Source organism: Musca domestica, unplaced genomic scaffold (assembly GCF_030504385.1).
Source record: "Musca domestica strain aabys unplaced genomic scaffold, Musca_domestica.polishedcontigs.V.1.1 3, whole genome shotgun sequence".
NCBI lineage: Eukaryota > Metazoa > Arthropoda > Insecta > Diptera > Muscidae > Musca > Musca domestica.
This window is the reverse complement of record NW_026712299.1, coordinates 24,919,565-24,941,043: the sequence shown is the minus strand read 5'-3', so window position 1 is coordinate 24,941,043 and position 21,479 is coordinate 24,919,565. Positions and strand designations below refer to the sequence as shown.

General features: G+C 36.9%; 1 protein-coding gene across 1 annotated transcript; it reads right to left on the bottom strand.

Moving 5' to 3' along the window:
• Positions 1 to 3,095: 3,095 nt before the first annotated feature.
• On the bottom strand, positions 3,096 to 21,256 carry LOC101895834 (protein rhomboid). Its single transcript, XM_005182468.4, has 4 exons — positions 20,685 to 21,256; positions 9,117 to 9,260; positions 4,241 to 4,420; positions 3,096 to 3,966 (listed from the first exon to the last, which is right to left on the bottom strand). Exons 1-4 carry the CDS (start codon positions 20,889 to 20,891, stop codon positions 3,784 to 3,786), a joined length of 714 nt encoding a protein of 237 aa, XP_005182525.1. The 5' UTR covers positions 20,892 to 21,256; the 3' UTR covers positions 3,096 to 3,783.
• Between the last annotated feature and the right edge of the window lie 223 nt (positions 21,257 to 21,479).

Genomic DNA, 21,479 nt, shown 5'->3' with positions numbered 1-21,479 from the left:
AGTACTTTACACGTAGACATAGACCTTCCTATATTAGATATTTTAAAGATTTTAAAAGAATTTTTATTGGATTTATTTTTTTTGAAAATTTTCTAATTCGTTCCAAATGGTGGAGGGTATTCAAAGTTCGGCCCGGCCGAATTTACTGCCTTATTACTTGTTTTATTTTTCCTTTTTTATCGCATGCGATTTTTTCAATTTGACTTATAATATTGAAGTGTATATTTTGTTATATTTTTCAGCTTGCAACACAGGTTGGGGTTATTATATGCAGATTGCAATTATCGTCCGATCCACACGAAAATTTTCATTAGGGTAGGGTTAGGTTCAGAAGGGCTAGGCCTGTTGTTGGGTTGAAATGGACCAACAACTAAAAATTTTCTGATTTTGAAGCCGTTATAAAGGTCACAAATAGAAACCAAAGTACACAGTACACGATATCTCGCATGAAGTTGTTGTTTAGAACAGCAGGTTGAATGGACCACTACTTCTGTGTGAAAAAATACCAACATTTCCTTTCTACCTAAACGCTGAAAATGGCTAACAGCGAAATAAAAAAAAAATGCGAACTTCTGGTTGAGAAGATTAGTCTAAATTTGGCAATTCAGTGGAACCTATTGCATTTGGAGATGGTAGCAAAATATTTAGGGATTCAAATTAACCAAAAACCCGAAAAATGTACCTCATCACACAATTGAAACAAATCGACACGGAATTTTGCCTGAGAGAGAAGAGGGAAGAAGTCTATCATTTTGGATGACCAGACGAAGGGCGTAAATATTGGGCAAATATCCCTGGTCAAAATGCTATGGGTAATATCTGGGCAGTGCTCCGTGCCATAATTTCAAAAGCGAAATCTTCCAAAATGGATTTGGACATAAGGCGGCTTCTAACATATTGTAGTGTTGTAGGGTATAACATGGTCGGCCCCGCACGACTATAGCCTTTGCTTACTTGTTTTTTTTTTAATTTTATTGAATGAAAGCAAAAAATGTCGGATATAGCATCAAATTTTGGTATAAGATTAGATTTGTTCGAATTGGTCACCTTTGGAACGAATTATGGCCTTCAAACGGCCAATGAAACTGACACACGCTGCCCGAATGTTGCTCTGCGGTTTTTTGGTACATACCCGGCGCAGCGCTTGCTTGAGGTGATCGACACTTTGGCATTTTTAGTGCAAACCTTGATTTCCAAAATACTCCAGACACAATAGTCCAACGGATTTGTATCCGGAGATTTTGGTGGCCATTGTGCGCTGGAAATGAAGCAAGGAACCTCATTTTGTAACTATTCCAAGGTAAGCGGCCAAAATGTTTGTGTGCCCAAGGCTTTAATACACCCTGCAGAATATTTTCGCGATAATATTCGACATTTATTCTGATGCCACGGTCGATTAATACGAGCGGAGAGCGACCATCGGCTGTTATGGCGGCCCACACCATCACCATGGCCGGCAATTGAGTTCTGGTGACCAACTAAAGGGGCACATTTTTAGCTGATCTCTTTGGCAAGTAAACACGATCACTTTGTTTGTTTACAAACTGCTGGACAACGAATGTTTTCTCATCGGAGAATACCAAATTCGGTAGTTCACCACTTTCGGCCAAGCGAAGCAACTCTTTAACTCTTTTGAGTCTATTTTCTTTCTGTGGCGTTGTAAGTTCTTGCACTTTTTGGAATTTCAATGGCTTTACACCGAGATCATTTTTCAATATTTGCCAAATCGAATATTGCCATATGTTCAGCTCACGAGCCATTTTTTCGGCCACTGCGACGCGGTTTACGATAAAGTTTCTTCTCTACTTTTCGAACCATTTCCGCTGATGTTGATGTTTTTTTCCGTCCACTTTCATGACCTCGGGTTACGCTACGAGTATCACGGTAAGGAGCGATGATACGAGACACAAAAGATATATTCACACTTAAATGATGGAGTGCCTTAACGATAGCCACTTGTGGTTTTCCAGCCAAATGTAAAGAAATCACACTATGACGCTTGAATTCCATCTCGAATAACATTTTATCTGGAAAATTCTCACCAAAATGCTTTTGTGCGCTTGTAAACAATATAATGAGCTGTCACTGGAATAATTTTAACAGCTGTCGGACGAGTGACTTAGAAATGACAGCAGTTTTGAAGTATTGAAGTATTTTTATCTCACCCTGTACTGTCCGATGATCCAACAAAGTGGTAGGTATCTGCCAAGCCCATCTAGCTCAAATCATTAATTACGCGCCGTTCGACCTCCTATTGCGACCTGTTGAGCAACTGCAAAATCAAGAAAATTTTCTATTTTGGTCCACTTCAACCTATAAATTTTTCCCGATCATCTCCTCCAACAATAGGAACTTACCCAAACCCTACCTCCATGCTAAATTTCGCGTAATCACAAATGAACATGTACAGACGGACGGACATACATAGCTAGATCGACCCAGCTCGGCGAGATAGAAATATCCATAAATACATTCCTATGTGTAGGACAAATATTTGGAGGTTTTACATATTTTTGACCCAATCAAACTTATACAGGGTTGCCCATATTCGACGGACCTTTGGGCCCCATTCCAATCGACGAGGCTTGTCCGCAGGCAACATTCTTTGCGTCAATTGAATTTTGTACGGGAACAAATGCAAATCAATGCGAATAATCCGTTGTAAAGTGGACCGAGCCATGCCCAACTGCTGAGAACGGCGTTTTTGGGATGTTCTTGGGGACCTCTCAACACTGGCTCGTACGTCAGCGATATTCTCGCCGATCGCCTTGGTCGACTTTTATATGGCCTCTTCGGATTAGAAAGAGCCTTACCAGTCGAAAATTTTTCGTATAAACGCTTAATGGTGTTCTAAGAGGGCGCACTTCTCACATTTTTTTCACAATTGACTTCTTGTAAATTTCAACTATTTCAGAGCGCTCGCGTGGCGTGTATTGGTTCATGGTAAAAATCTGCTTGGACTGACGCTTCAAACGCGGAATGTCGTTAAGCGATGTGACATCTCTGTCAAATGTTATGGCGTTGCCAGATGGGTCCGTCGAATATGGACAACCCTGTAATACCTCCATCACATAGTGTTGTAGGATACAGAAATAAAAGAGTTTTATTATTATAAATATATATATTTTACAATTTTGATTTGAATTTCCATAGACTAGGAACTGAAAAATATATGTCTCAATGACTGGTGATTATTTGCAGATCTCCAAACCCTATATTTTTCCTTGGATAATACATGGACTGGGAAGAGTAATTGTTGTTGAAAGCAGTTCTTCTTACTCTGGTGGTTGACAACTTCAACTTCAAAATTCTTTATACTTTAATTCCGAGTAGCTATATCAATACATATGACTTTGTGGAGGCTCGATTAAGATCAATGCACGAAAAGCAGTCCCCTGAATTATTACTAAATTTGACTTGGTATGATTGCTATTTTGATTTTATGAATCCTGAAAATAAACCACTCTTTTATTTGGGTACAGTCAGCCACTTTATGTTTCCAATTAGAGGATTTGTTTGAACCTCCTATTCTGATTTGGACCAGACTCAATTTTGTTCATGTCCAATATTATTATTCTGGTATATTTTCATTTTGCCCAATTTCATTAATTCCATTTTCAGCGGCAACTCTGGTTACATCGTTCGTTGTTGTTGTTATTATTACGTTTGTATTACAAAAGGTGTGTATGAGTGCGTTTACATTCAACTGTTGCATGCAACCAAGAGACACGATGGCTGCTCCAGCTCCCTTTTCATCACATTACTACTGGCCTTTGATATGGATTAATATATGAAGAATCCAAAAATCAGACCGAACAGAGCACCTGCCACATGGGCTTCGACACAAATGCGTGGATTCGTATTTTGATTGATGACTATGTGGAATGTCGTAAAACAGATGTCGCTCAGGAATAAAATCATTAATGCCATGATGCGCAAATATCGATGGGCAAGTGAGGGAAAATTCTGCAACGAAAAGAAAAACAGAACGAAATAAAAATAAATATTTTTACAATACACCCTCTCCCCACCAATCGATATTGGCACTCTGCAACAATGGATGAAAAACAGACTCTCATAAAAATAAACGTTCATCGTCATCATCTCCATCATCATCGTCGTATATTTACACATTAACGATGGGCACGTTTATTGATATGCGTCTTTTTTTTGTAACCAATCGTCCATTATTGGGTAGCTAGCTACTGTGCTGCTGCGAGAAAGTTTACGCTTCACTGACCTTCAAAAGATGCGGAATATGGCTCATCAACAGAGCATATACACCGGCCGAGGCTCCCATCAGCGACAATTCTGGCTGCAAATAACGTGTGGCCAATGAACCAGAAATTCCGCCACTTATATAAATTGTTGCTACTTTCCAGTGGCTTTGTTCGCTTTCCAAACAAAAGGCTATAACAAGCTGAAAATATACGTGTGTACGGACATATAGGAAATTATTGATTATTAATTTACACATTTAAAAAAAAAAAAAACAAGTAAGCAAAGGCTACAGTCGAGCGGGGCCGACCGTTGAATTCCCTACAACACTATAATAAATGATACAGTTTATATAGGCGAGATACTCGAAAGAATTCCACAAGATATTGTGACAAATAATAAAAGAAAGCCATCAGGTTTCGTTCTCTAATTTTCGAATAATAACAAATTTGCTCATTTCCAATTTATAAGTAGATGTTGCACGTAAATGGTCTTCCTAGATCTGGAACCAATATTTCCCAAAGACCTATAATCTCTCAGAAGTGGTAAAAGATTAACATTTATTATTATTGGTTTTTGACTGAAACGCATCTATATGAGATACAGACATTTGACTATATTCTTCAACGAAATCAGCGTTAACGAAATAGTCAGAGGTGCGTCTTTCCTGTATTTGCGAATTCTCCAAAAAGTCACTGGAATGGACATTTTCGTATTTAGTCTACAAAAGTTTGCAAACTATTTCACACATTGAATATTTTTGGATGGTCATCCGAAACTGCTTGGCTTTTGCAATGTGCGGTAACGCCCATTCAATTGTGCGTGAGGACCGGGCGATAATTATGACCTGCTGACAATTTTGCAGTTTTTTGGTCCATTTCAACCCCTAAATATATAGCGATAATCTCCAAAAAGAGTAGGCATCTATTCTGACCCTCATCTTATCCCCATGCAAAATTTCGTAAGGATCGGGCCATAAATGCGATCTGTATATGATATCCTGATATCCTAACTACTTAGTTTTGTTAGCTGTAGAAATATTACCAAATGTTTAATTCAAAATGAAAATATGCCAAATATATGACAAAATTGAAAAAATATGAGAAAATGTTACAAAACCAATATTTTCATCTTTAGAGAGATATTTTTATGCGATTTTTTAGACGTTTTTTCTTTCCTGCCAAGTGGCCATTCTGAATTAATGAGAACTGTCGAAATCAGTTCAGCCGTTCTCGACTAATAAGAGATCTTTCAAGCATATCTTCTTTGATAGACATATATATCGCACATATTTTGCTATATATCCGATTTGTTGGATGTTAACATCAATGTAAAGATCAGAAGTAACCTTGTCATGGCTTTGTGAATTCGCCGAGATTTAAAATATTCGCGGTTTAATGAAAAATTTTGAATTTTTTCAACACAAAATATATGGTCTATTTTACCCGCTAAATATTATCCGATGACCAGCCAAATTGGTAGGCTTCTTCCCCGCCCTAAACTCTAGCTACACGCGAAGTTCCGCGTCGATGGGTCTATAATTGCGACCTGTATAGCTACTGCAAAATCCGACATTTTTTCAGGTTTTGGTCCATTTCGACCCCTAAATATTATGCGATCATCTCCAAAAGAAATAGGGTTCTATTCTGACCCTAGCCCCACCTCCATTCTAAATTTCGTGAAGATCGGGCCATAATTGCGACCTGTAGAGTGATTACAAATTAACATGGACAGACGGACAGACGGACGGACGGACGGACATACATAGCTAGATCGACTCAACTCGGCGAGATAGGAAGATCCATATATACTTTCCTATGTGGGAAATCAATATTTCGAGGTGTTACATAATTTTTGGCCCAATCAAACTTATAATACCCCCAACACATAGTGTTGTAGGGTATAAATATTTATGTTTATTACAAAATTAGGTTACGAAAATGGATTGAAAAAATCGTTTTGATTTATGTTATTATTGCGATCATTTTTAATTGATTCAATAATGTATATAAATTCCCAATAAGGATAGATGTTATTAGAGATGTGCTTCATTTCCATGGGGTATTTAAAACATTTTCAGATTTGCTTTAATGTGGACAAAAAAAAAAACAATTTAAAAAGCATCAGTCGGTTTTGCCGACAGATGTATACCCTCAGCCAATGATCAATTACTCAAGTATATTTTGACTTCTGTTATGATTATTCAAATGTTTGACCCTCTGTGGAGTAGGTTCTGAAGGAATGGGCCAAAATAGTCCATTTCGAAGGGGACCTAAAAAAAATATTATATAAATATTGCAACGTGCCAGGTTTGGACTATATTGGTTACATCTTTCACTTTTTATGAGATATGTGATAACAAAATGTGCCTGAGGTACCAGATATAGTCGACCGAAGTGTTCCATTTGTATACCCTCCACAATACATTGTATGGAGAGTATATTAAGTTCGTCATACCGTTTGTAACTCATCGAAATAATAATTTTAGACCCAAAGTGATCAGCATAAAATTCCAAGACGGTCTAGCCCTGTCCGTCTGCCCGTCTGTTGTTATCACGCTAGAGTCAAAACGAATAAAGATAGGAGGCTAAAATTTTGCACCGATCTGTCTTTTGTCTGCGGACAGGTTAAGTTCGAAGATGGGCTATATCAGTCCACGATATAGTACCGTAGTTTGATGATTTCGCCCACATTTTTCAATGGCAGGAGATCCTTCTGACTACTTAACCCCCTGAAAGAGAATTGCCTATATAGGCCCACGATATCGTACAGCCCACATACAATGGTGAGCCCCCTTTCCTTTGGCATTTTAATAATTTTAGCCACATTTTTCAATGGAATTGGTTTAAAATCCACACAAGGATTTCCTTTTGAGAGCTTAAGCCTCTGAAAGAGAATTGTCTATATAGGTCAACGATATCGTATATCCCCCATATAGTGGTACCTCCCTACATTCGGCATTTTGATGATATCAATTACATTTTTCAATGGCATTGCCTGAAATTCTACATAGGTACTCACAGAGAACTTTAGCTCCTGAAAGAGAATTGTCTATATAGGTCCACAATATCTTGTATCTCCCATATAACTGTTACTGCCGACATTCGGTATTTTGATGATTTTAGCCACAATTTTCAATGGAGTAGTCTGAAAATCCACACAAGGAGTTCCCTCTGAGTACTTAACCCCCCAGAAGAGAATTGTCTACATTTTAGTATAGCACCCTTACTAGAAGGAGGGGACCGATATATCTCATCTTCACAGCAGATCTTGTGTTAGTAGAAATAATGAGATGTGTGAAATATGAAGAGAACCGGATGCTTATTTCGGTTTTTATAATCGCTTTGGTTATTCAAAACTTTGTCCCTTTGCGAGGAAGGTAGCAAAAGAAATGGTCCGATCTCTACCATCTTTATAACAGATCTTGTGTTGATGGAAATATTGATTTCGCTTTTTATGAGCTTCATAGATATTTTTTGCCTTTGTGGGAGAGGTACCAGAAGGAGTGGACCCATCTTTACAACATATCTTTTGTTAGTAGAAATAATGGGATGTGTGAAATATGAAGAGAACAAATATAACAAACCGGATGAACTATATATATGGGAGATATAGCTATATCTGAACCGATCTTCACGAAATTGTACATACTATCTTCTAGACAAAATTCAGTCGTACGTGCCAAATTCCATCCCATTTGGTCTAATACTACACATTTGGTGCACTATAAAAGGCAAATCGAACGAAGTTATATATGGAAGCTATATCCAAATCTGATCCGATCTCGATAAAATTAGGTAAATGTATTTCTGAGCTGTATTTGATATATTTACCCAAATATTGTTGTTGCAGATTGCATATTACGGCTGCGAAGGACAAAAATAACAAATCGGATGAACAATATATATGGGAGCTATAGCTATATCTGAACCCATTCGATCAAATTTGGCATACTTATTTTCAGGCCTAATTTGGGTGTATATGCAAAATTCCATACAATTCGGGCTGATATTACACGTTTAGTGCACAATAAAAGGTAAATCGGACGAAGATATATATGGGAGTTATATCTAAATTTTGACCGATTATCTCCAATTTCAATAGGGTTTGCCCTTGGGCCAAACAAATGATTTGGGCAAAATTTCATCTGGGCCGGGCAATAAATGCGAACTGTACTTTGTTTACAAAAATACATGGACAGACGGACGGACGGACATTCATAAATCGACTCAGAATGTGATTCTATGCAGATCATCAAAAGGAACTATGGGTCTATCTCGTTTCCTTTTGCCTGTTACAAACAAATGCACAAAGACATAATACCCTGACCACCTTGTGGTGTAGGGTATAAATATTTTGTTAATGGAAATATTGAGATGTACCAAGCCTCAATAGAATCGGATGTTAAATTCTCGTTTTCTGAACTTTATGGATATTGAAAAAATTTATCCTTTGTGGGGAAGGTACCAGAAGGAGTAGACCGATACATTCCACCTTCACACCAGACCTTGGGTTATTAAAAAAAATATCATGAAACGGATTTGGTCCAAAGAGACCAAGGGTCTAAGTCCTTTATTTCGATGTGGCACTTTTCGGCCGTATCAAATGATATATATACCCTCTATAGCCATTTGACTGAGTTTATAAAAAATATTCAATTGCGTTTAAAAAGTTATTTTCCAATTCCTCCGACATCCTTAGAATACCTCATGCCTTCTTGTTTTTTAACTTTTTAAAATTACCCTGAAAATGTTTTCCATTCCACTATTTTTGAGATAGTCTTCCTGCCCCAATTAATCAGTATCACATAAATCGCTCTTTCGTTTCTCTCTTACCATGACCTAATAAACTAAAAACCAAAATAATAATAAAACCATCCCTCAATCCCAATTACTTACCTGTAAACAAATATTCATCGTCAAATGCAGTATGTCCGAGTGTAGCAGCATATACGTAAAATAGCGCCAATATTCGTTCACACCATTCGGCATAAACATTAAATGCTGACGAATACAACGATTATCCATTAAATACAATGAGATCTAGAGGGGGGTAAAAACAACAACCATAACAACAGCAAGAACACACAATTAAACAATTACCGAAAAAAACACAAAAATTCAACCAAACAAACAGTCTATAAAAATAAATCGAATATTTTCGAACAACTTAAAAACATTCTAATAACTTTATTTGCAACATCTCTGTGAATGTTGTGTTGTGTTTGCAACACAATTAGTCAATCGATTACACGATTTTCTGTCATCGTATATGGCTAAATCATGTTGGCCAAATAAATGAAGTTGCCATGACACGTATGAATTCATGCCAAATTCAGAGATCAGTTTTTTTTTTTTTGTTGCGTTAAAAAATGTCTACAATATTTTATGTCATGTATCAAGATACCGCCAACATCCAAATCAAAGCTAAGGTTTGTTTAATTATCGAAGAAAAAATGATCGATGACTGCTCAAGAAAATTTTCGTATACTACATCATGCTTGATCAGACCACCAGACACACAATGTCCGTAGGCAAAAGTTTACTTTGGAACATGCCTCGCTGGCATAAAATTGGCTATAGAGGTCCACGAATTCTTATATAACACATGATAATCGGATTCGGATAGAAGCATTTTTCAAATTTTTTTTTAAATACGTACACCTTAATTTTTTATACCCGACACCACATTGTGGTATAATTATATCCTATGTCTATGTGCATTTGTTTGTAACATGGAGAAGGAAGCGAGTTAGATCCATAGATACTTTTGAGGATCTTCATAGAATCACTTTTGAGTCGATTTATGTAGGTCATTTTGGCACATGGATGAATATATATCGATTTCGGGTTAATTGTGCACTAAATGCCCAATATCAGTCCAACTGACCTGAATTTTGGCACACCTGTCCGAAATCAGTCTAAAAGCAAGTACATCAAATTCGAAAATCGATTCAGATATATATATGTTTCATCCGATTTGAGGTTTGATGGGCTTCATCACACGCGTAATATGCTCTCCACGAGAATGATATTTGGTAGCAGACTATCATCGGATCAGATTAGGATATAGCTCCCATACAGGGTTGCATATATTCGACGGACCCATCTTGCAACGCCATAACTTTTGACAGAGATGTCACATCGCTTAATGACATACCGCGTTTGAAGCGTCAGTCCAAGCAGATTTTTATCATGAACCAATACACGCCCTCTGAAATAGTTGGAATTTACATTCAACAGAAGAAGTCAATTGTGAAAACTCAACGTGCTTTTAAAACATTAAAAAAATGTGAGAAGTGCGCCTTCTAAGAACACCATTAAGCGTTTATACGAAACATTTTCGACTGGTAAGGCTCTTTCTAATCCGAAAGGCCATATAAAAGTCGACCAAGGCGATCGGCCGAGAATATCGCTGCCGTACGACCCAGTGTTGAGGGGTCCCCAATAACATCCCAAAAACGCCGTTCTCAGCAGTTGGGCATGGCTCGGTTCACTTTACAACGGATTATTCGCATTGATTTGCATTTGTTCCCGTACAAAATTCAATTGACGCAAAGAATGTTGCCTGCGGACAAGCCTCGTCGATTGGAATGGGCCCAAAGGTCCGTCGAATATCGGCAACCCTGTACATGTCTTTATCCGATATCAATTTTATAATGCAAGGGAATTTTTAACCATATTACCCTCAGCATTTTGACCAGGGACATTTGCCCAATATTTACGCACTCCGTCGTGCTGTTAGTTGTTGTGATCCATTTTACACCTAAATATAATCCAATAGTCATCCAAAATGCTAGAATTCTTCCCCGTCCTTAACGCTCTTCTCAGGCGTGTCGAATGGCTTCAATTATGTGATCAGGATTTTTTTCTGTTTTTGATTCATTTGAACCCCTAGTATTTTGCGATCATCTCCAAAAGCAAGAGGCCCCTCTGTATCTCCCAATTTAGACTCATCTATATGATTTTCATGTCTACGATATTTGGCTATATTAGTCAGCGAAATCAGCATAAAAAAGTTCGCCAGAAGTTCGCCTTTTGTGTATTTCGAATATCCCCTGTAAGTAATGTTGGTATTTTTCAGAGAGAAATAGTGGTTCATTCGCTGTCCTAAACTCTAACTTCATGCAAGATTTCGTGTCCTTTGGTTTCTAATTATGACCTTTATAACGGCTGCAAAATCAGGAACATTTTTAGTTGTTGGTCCATTTCAACCCTTAAATATATTGCGGACATCTTTGAAAACAATAGGCCTAGCCCTTCTGAGCCTAACTCTACCCTTTTCGTGAGGATAATTGCAATCTGCATATAATATCCCCAACCAGTGTTGTAAGGTGAAAAAACATTACAAAATATACGCTTCAATATCATAAGTCAAATTGAAAATATCGTATGCGATAAAAAATATAAAAAATAAAAAAAATGTCGTAATATACTACAAAATCGATATTAGCATCATCATAGGCGTCTTTTTTTGCGATTTTTTAGATTTTACACTTTTATGCCAAGAGGGCATTCTGAATTGACAACATTTGTCAAAATCGGTTCAGCCATTCTTGAGATATAAGCATTCTAGATAGCATCCCCTTCCTTTGTATATACACACTTTATATATTTCGCTATATATATCCGACATATTTACTATCGGCATCTATGTAACGGTCAGAATTGACCTGTTCGTCTATTTTTTATTTCGTCGGGATTAAACATATTCGTGGTTTAATCGAAAATTTTACTTTTATTTATCACAAATGTTATGGTATCTTTCACCCACTAAATATTACCCAATGACCATGAAAATTGTAAAGCTTCTGCCCAGCCCCAAGACTTAGCGCCGTGCCAACTCCCGCTTCGATTGGTCTATAATTGCAACCGGTAGAGCAACTGCAAAATCAGGAAATTTTTCAGTTTTTGGTCCATTTCAAAACAATAGGGTTCTATTCTGGCCCTAACCCCACCTCCATTTTCAATTTCGTGAGGATTGGACCATAATTGCTACCTGTAGAGTGATTACAAATTAACATGGACAGACGGACGGACGGACATACATAGCTAGTTCGACTCAGTTCGGCGAGCTAGGAAGATCCATATATACTTTCCTATGTGGGAAACCAATATTTCGAGGTGTTACATAATTTTTGGCCCAATCAAACTTATAATACCCCCCACACATAGTGTTGTAGGGTATAAAAAGTACCTAAAAGTGTCCTTTGTATTTCTTTCCCAGTATTTGTTATTTCTCAAATTTTTATCTGCAATATTGCCGAATACAGTATATATCTAGAATTCACGGATTCCGGGGAATATTAACCTGAAGATGTCCAAAATTGTATATATTCTTGATCAGCGTAAAATTCTAAGTCGATTTAGCGATGTCCATCTGTCTGCCTGTCCGTCTGTCTGTTGTAATCACGCTATCGTTGGAACGAATTGAGATAAAAAGATAAACTTTTGTTCACTTGTGTATTTTGCAAATAGGCAGGTTAAGTTCGTAAATGGACCAAGTCGGACCATGTTTTCATACAGCCCAAATATAACGGTACCTCCCAATGGTCGGTGTTTTGATGATTTCAGCAATATTTTGGACGATATTTTTTAAAATTTTGTAGCCTATGCCTAAAAATCACGTGTGCAGGTCCATGTCCAGGATTTATATATTTCGTATAGTTCGTATTATGATGATTTTAGCGACATCATCAACACCGGAATTGTTTCAAATTTCATATCGGAAATTCGTATAGCCATAGCCATATAGCCCCCATATAACGATACCTCCATATATTCGGTATTTTGATGATTATAGTTCTATTATTAACCAGAATTATTTCAAATTTCGCAATTGAATTTGAATTTCAAAATTCGTAATGCGTACTACAGCCTATGACAAAAATTACTTATGAAGGAACAGTTATTCGTATATAAGGGGCTACACCACATCACTTCTTGAGTTGATTTATGCATGTCAGTCCGTCCGTCTGTCCATGTTTTCTTGTGAACAAAATGCAGGTCGCATTTATTATCCGATTGAGATGAAATTTTCCAAACAACATTTGTTTGGCCCAAGGACGAACCCTATTGAAATTGGGGATAATCGGTAAAAAAAATAGATATAGTTCCCATATATATTTCTTCGTCCGATTTGCATTTTATTGTGCACCAAACGTGTAATATCAGCCGGAATAGTATGGAATTTTGCACATGCAACCAAATTAGGCCTGAAAATAAGTATGCCAAATTTGAAATCGGTTCAGATATAGCTATAGCTCCCATATATATTGTTCATACGATTTGTTATTTTTTTTTTCTCCGCCGCCGTAATATACACTCTATAACAACAATATTTGGGGAAATATATCAAATGCAGCTCAGAAATACCTTTGCTAAATTTTATCGAGATCGGTTCAGATTTGGATATAGCTCCCATATATAAATTCGTCCGATTTACCTTTTATTGTGCACCAAACGTCTAATATCTGCCCAAATGGAATTTGGCACATACGACCGAATTGAGTCTAGAACCTAGTATGTCAAATTTGGTGAAGATCGGTTCAGATATACCTATAGCTCCCATATATACTGTTCATCCGATTTGCTATATTTGTTACCCCCAGCCGTAATATGCACTAGGTAACAACGATATTCAGGGAAATATATCAAATACAGCTGAGAAATATCTTTGCCAAATTTTATCGAGATCGGCTCAGATTTGGATATAGCTCCCATATATATATTTACCTGATTTCAAATTAATTTTGCACCAAATGGGCAATACAAGTCCGAATTTAAAAGATACAAATGCTTCGGCATATTTAGTCCTTTGAATTCTAAATTATAATTATAATCATAGGGTGTATGATTGAATTCTCCCATAAAAACTTTTAATTGTTATGTGGAGCTCAACTAAATTAGAAAAGTGGTGTAGCGTATTATAAAATCGGCCCCGCCCGACTTTAGAACTTTCTTTAGTGGTTTTTACTTGTTATTTTCAACCTACTGGTTATATGTAATTATACCCTACAACACTATGTGTTGGGGGTATTGTAAGTTTGATTGGCCCAAAAATTATGTAACACCTCGAAATATTGGTTTCCCACATAGGAAAGTATATATGGATCTTCCTAGCTCGCCGAGCTGAGTCGATCTAGCTATGTATGTCCGTCCGTCCGTCTGTCCGTCTGTCCATGTTAATTTGTAATCACTCTACAGGTCGTAATTATGGCCCCATCTTCACGAAATTTAGAATGTAGGTGGGGCTTGGACCAGAATAGAACCCTATTTCTTTTGGAGATGATCGCCAAATGTTTAGGGGTTGAAATGGACCAAATACTGGAAAAATTTCGGATTTTGAAGTAGCTATACAGGTCGCAATTATAGACCAATCGCGTAGATAGAGTTTAGGAGGGGGAAGAAGCCTACAAATTTGGGTGGTCATCGGATAATATTTAGCGGGTAAAATAGATCATATCTTTTGTGTTGAAAAAAATCAAAATTTTTCATTAAAACGTGAATATTTTAAATCCCGGCGAAATCGCAAAGCCATCACAAGGTTACTTCTGACCTTTACATTGATGTTATTATCCAACAAATCGGATATATAGCAAAATATGTGCGATATATATGTCTATCAAAGAAGATATGCTTGAAAGATCTCTTATATGTGGAGAACGGCTGAACTGATTTCGACAATTCTCATTAATTCAGAATAGCCTCTTGGCAGGAAAGAAAAAACGTCTAAAAAAATCGCATAAAAATATCTCTCTAAAGATGAAAATATTGATTTTGTAAAATTTTCTCATATTTTTTCAATTTTGTCATATTTTTGGCATATTTTCATTTTGAATTAAACATTTGGTAATATTTCTACAGCTAACAAAACTAAGTAGTTAGGATATCAGGATATCATATACAGATCACATTTATGGCCCGATCCTTACGAAATTTTGCATGGGGATAAGATGAGTGTCAGAATAGAAGCCTACTCTTTTTGGAGATGATCGCCATATATTTAGGGGTTGAAATGGACCAAAAAACTGCAAAATTGTCGCCCGATCCTCACGCACATTTAAATGGGGGTTACCGCACATTGCAAAACCCAAGCAGTTTCGGATGGCCATCCAAAAATATTCAATGTGTGAAGGAGTTTGCAACTTTTATAGACAAAATACGAAAATGTCCATTCCAGTGACTTTTTAGAGAATTCACAAATACAGGAAAGACACACTTCCGACTATTTCGTTAACGCTGATTTCGTTGAAGAATATAGTCAAATGTCTGTAACTCATATAGATGCGTTTCAGTCAAAAACCCATAATAAATGTTAATCTTTTGCCACTTCTGAGAGGTTATAGGTCTTTGGGAAATATTGGTTCCAGATCTAGGAACATCTACCAATAAATTGGAAATGAGCAAATTAATTTAAGTTGCTATTATTCGAAAATTAGAGAACGAAACCTGATGGTTTTCTTTTATTATTTGTCACAATATCTTGTGGAATTCTGTCGAGTATTTCGCCTATATAAACGGTATGGTTTATTATAGTGTTGTAGGGTATTCAACGGTCGGCCCCGCTCGACTGTAGCCTTTGCTTACTTGTTTAATTTATTTACATTCGACATTCCGATTTTTTGCTTTTTTGTATTTTTCGTATCTTTTGAGTACGAAGCAGCAGATAAGCTTAAATTTGTGTTTGGCATATACAAATATATGCTGGCCGGTCTATGGCAATTTAAGCTCATGTAAATTCTATGTAAATATGTCACTTAATATCTAAGTTACATTTGTTTCAAAAGAACCGATTGACTCATAATGAGCGAACCCAAGTAAGCTTTCAGACTGTGACCTTGGTTAAAATTGAAATTCCATTAGAAATTCAAACAAATAATGAGATAAAATAATTCCCAAATATAACTGTCTACGATTAGCCACTTCCGTTCTACATCCTTCTCACTTCATTAGTTAGATATTTTCACGTTAAACTAACCATGCCAAAGACAAAAACTATCAGACTATCGACGAAAATTGTTTGTGTGCCATAACCACAGATGTTTTTGGTGGCACCCAACAAACAACAAAGTTTGTGTGCGGAAAACTCCAACCGCAGTTAAATCTGTTCCATTGCCCCCTAAAACCACAAATAGAGTGTGTGTGTGTGTTGTTGAACGTGTGGGGTGCATATTGGAGCATGTTGTCTGTTGACATTGAAGTTGAAGTTGCCAATATCATCGACAACATGGTGCACAAGCAATAGTTCAACGATGGCGTTTAGTGTTTTAGTTGTTGTTGGTGGTTGCATTGCATTGCATGTTGCAACAAATGAAGCATAAATGTCCAAAAGCATTTGTATTTCATCGATCATCGTTGCATGGCAATGCAATCAAGTTTTATTTTATGAGCTATTGTTTGGCAACTGTCACACACACACACCGATACATACACACATGCACACACACAAAGCATTGTGTGCGGGTGGATGTTTTTCCGATGAAACTGAATGATATCGTTAGATATGTATGTGTGTGTGTTGCTTTTCTGGCTAAAATAGTTTGAGACAACAAATGTTACGATTCATTTGTCAAATATAATCTCTTGAACGTGTTCACTGGTCAGATTAGATGGATGTTCAATTGTTCGAATCGAATTGTTGGTGTTGCTGTTGAATTTGGCCAAATTGGTAGCTAGTGCAGTTTGATAGTGGCAAGCCAGCCAGTCAGCCAGCATCTGGTAATACGATACCCTTTCAAATGGCCTGCTTTACATTTTTGTATCCAGGTGATGACGATTTAGTTTTTAGTTTTAGTGGAACAAGTTAATCACTAGACCACAGTTAACTGCGGTTTGGACTAATTGCCACTACCACCACCACCACCAGACAGACGTCATCGACTGACACATAACTAACAACAACAAGAGAATTTTGTTTGATCACAGCATTACTTAGTATTCCGCTGGTAATTCGATGCATTGCAATAATTAGTAAATCTAATTTTAATGAACTTTTGTCTGACTGTAAAAACGTATGTATGTCTGATTAGTTAAACATGAATAATTATTTGGCAGGTGATTTGATAATGGAATTTAGGAAAATAAAAGCAATAATTTTTTTTTATATCCTACAACACTATGTGTTTGGGGTATTATAAATTTGATTGGGCCAAAAATTATGTAACACCACGAAATATTGGTTTCCCACATAGGAAAGTATATATGGATCTATCTATCTATCCTATCTCGCCGAGCTGAGTCGATCTAGCTATGTATGCCCGTTCGTCCGTCTGTCCATGTTAATTTGTAATCACTCTACAGGTCGCAATTATGGCCCGATCGTCACGAAATTTGGTAGGGAGGTGAGGTTAAGGTCAGAATAGCACCCTATTTCTTTTAGAGATGATCGCATAAAATTTAGGGGTCGAAATGGACCAAAAACTGAAGAAAATCCTGATTTTGCAGTTGCTGTACAGGTCGGAATTATGGACCAATCGACGCGGAAATTAGCATGGGTCTAGAGCTTAAGGCTGGACAGAAGCCTTCCAATTTTGATGGTCATCGGGAAATATTTAGTGGGTGAAATAGACTATAACATTTGTGTTAAATAAAAGTTAATTTTTCCATTAGACCGCGAATATTTTTAGTCCCGGCGAAATCATAAATACACAAACAGGACAATTCTGACCTTTACGTAGACGCCGATATTAAATATATTGGATATATATAGCGGAATATATACAATGAATATATACAAAGGAAGGGGATGTTAGTTAGAATGCTTATATCTCAAGAATGGCTCGGCCGATTTTGACAAATTTTGTCAATTCAGAATGCCCTCTTGACATAAAAGTATAAAATCTAAAAAAATCGCAGAAAAATATGCCAATAAAGATGTTAATATAGATTTTGTAGTATTTTGTGACATTTTTTTTATTTTTTCATATTTTTTATCGCATGCGATTTTTTCAATTTGACTTGTAATATTTTGTAATATTTTTTTCACCTTACAACACAGGTTGGGGATGTTATATAAGTATTGCAAATATCGTCCGATCCTCACGAAAATTTGCACAACGGTAGGGTTGGGCTCAGAAGGCTAGGCCTATTGTTTTTAAAGATGTCCGCAATATATTAGGGCAACAACTAAAAATTTTCCTGATTTTGCAGCCGTTATAAAGGTCACAAATAGAAACCAAAGGACACGAAATCTCGCATAAAGTTAGAGGTAGGACAGCGGGTACAATGGACCACTAATTTTGTGTGAAAAAAATGCCAGCATTACTTACAGGCGATATCCAAAATACACAAAAGGCGCACTTCTGGCTTTTTTATGCTTATTTCGTTGACGAATATAGCCAAATATCGTAGACAAACAAATAATATAGATGAGTCTAAATTTGGAGATACAGAGGGGCTTCTGGCGTTTGGAGATGGTTGCAAAATATTTAGGGGTTCCAATTAACCAAAAACAAAAATGTTTTTCCGATCACACAATTGAAGCCAATTGACACGCTTGTGAAGAGAGTTAAGGACATGGAAGAATTCTAGAATTTTAGCTGACCATTGGATTACATTTATCTGTAAAATGGACTACAACAACTAACAATCCGACGGAGTGCATAAATGTTGGGTAAATGTCCCTAGTCAAAATCTTAATATCAAAAGCGAAACCTTCCAATATGGATTTGGACATAAGGGGGCTTCTAACATATTGTAGTGTTGTAGGGTATCACATGGTCGGCCCCGCACGACTATAGCCTTTTCTTACTTGTTTTAATTTTAATTTACCCAGAGAATGACCGGGAAACGGCCGTCAATAATTCTCAATTTACACCTGCCAAAAATAAATTCAGGAAAAGCGCTTGAGCGTTGATAGAAATATTTTTTTCTACACAACAAATTTGAATGAATATTGAATATATGGTAGTCTCAAATTTGAATTTGAATAAAAACATATATTGGGCGCCATTTCCATTTAGGAAAATTCTTTCTTTCCAATTGTGTCTTTGTGTATTTATTTGTAACATGAAGAAGAACGCGAGATAGACCCATAGTTACTTTTGAGTATCTTCATTGAATCACTTTCTGAGTCGTTTTGTGCATGTCGGACAGGCCAGTCTGTCCATTTATTTTTGTGAACAAAATGCAGGTCGAATTTTTTATCTGATTCAGATGACATTTTCCAAACAATATTTGTTTGGCCCAGGAAAGCTACTGAAATTGGTGAAATTGTAATCGGTTCAAATTTAGATGTAGCTACCATATATATCTTCACCCGATAGCAGGTTAATCATACACCAAATGGCTATTATCAGCCTAGCAGAACTGAATTTTGCCACTTCCAACGGATTCATCCCAGAAGCAAGTGCTTCAAATTTTGGTGAAAATCGGTTCAGATATAGCTACAGCTTCCAAAAAAATGTCGGAAATGGCACCAGATTTTAGAATAAGTTTAGACTTGTTCGAATTGGTCACCTTTGGCACGAATTATGGCATTCAAATGGCCAATAAAACCGTCACCCGCTCACCCGAATGTTGCTCTGTGGTATTTTGGCCCATTCCCGGCGAAGCGCTTGCTTGAGGTGATCGATACTTTGGTATTTTTTAGTGCCAACCTTGCTTTCCAAAATACTCCAGATACAATAGTCCAACGGATTGGTATCCGGAGATTTTGATGGCCATTGTGTGCTGGAAATGAAACGAGAACCTCATTTTGTAATCATTCTTGTGTGGCTCGTGCTGAATGCGATGGTGCTGAGTCCTGTTGGCACGTCCAAAGTCTGCGGCAAAAATGTTTGCATGCCTAAGGCTTCAATACACTCTCCAGAATATTTTCGCGTTAATATTCGGTTTGCAGTTTTTTCATCTCACCCTGTAAAGTGCGAACTGAGGGAAATATTGTAGCCATGAAGGTCATATGCAAAAGCTGGACTTGCTTGGCATGTGGTTTCAACAAGACGCTGCAACATGCCACACAGCACGCGTTACAATGGACTTAGTGAGGGATGAGCTCGGTGAATATTTTATTTCACGTTCTGCACCCTTTAATTGGTCGTGCGACTAAAGCCTATACAGACTAGCCTGCCTCAATACCTTCAGGTACCGGCCGAAATGTTGGAAAGAGTACGAAAAAATTAGAATAAGAGGATGGACCATCTGAGGCGCAGACGAATTAATTTGAATTTCCCTCTTCCCTCATGGCATTGTCTGAAATTCGGTATTTGAAGTTCGTAATAGGGATCAATCCTTGCGGAATAAAATAGTCCATATACTTTTATGTTTAATTGCCCTGATATTCTCTTGGCATATTCACTTCCGCCTGTTCATTGATTTTATTTTTATTCACACATTTAATGGCCTAATTTAATCAATCGGTTATTGATTAATTGATTGATTCTATTGACATTTTATGACATATTAAATTTAATTGATAATAAATATACATACATACACACGAACGTACGTACATACATATGCACATACCTGCAATGAACACATTATCACTATGAACCAGGGAACTTTCCACGGTTGTTTCGTGCGTCGTAAACTATTGACAAATTCTTTGTGATCTGTTAACAATTTAACGCTGGTTTCCTCTTCCGCATTTTCTTTTGAACTTTGAACAATGGCAGGTCGAATGAAATCCTTTGAACATTTTTCTCGCAGAATCGGCTCTACTGTTGTATCCATTATAACATGGCAAAGAAAGAGATTTCTTTGTTTACCGACACTTGAGACCGTTTCCACTTCGCATAAAAAAATGGAACACGCCGAGAAACAAACAAATAAAAAAACGGCAGTAAATTAACGTATTTTACGAATTTCTTTGTTTTATCATTTCGCAGAGAATAATTTTACTTTATTCTTTTATTTTAGTACTCATTTATTTTTTTGTGCGTCCACTTTGTTTTATCAATGAATTAAATGTTGTTATTGTTTGTCTTTTTTACCGTTGTGGCCAGCCGGCGATCAACGATCGACTGTCTATAAATTTATTGATCCACAGAAATTTTGTTTGCCGAGTGGCAGTGCGATGCGTTGCGTTGCGCCGTTGCTGCCTGTTGTCGTTGTTGTACTTGTAGCGATTAAAAGATTTTTCCAATATCATGAACAACAACAATCCAGCAACAGTAATGACCGCAGAATGTATATCTGTATGTAGAAGTACTTTGTTTAAAATAAAGAGGTTGTTTTGTTTAATATACATTTGGATGATGGTGAATCACAGTCATTCTAAATGAGATATTTTATTAAAAAAATGTAACATACCATTAGGCG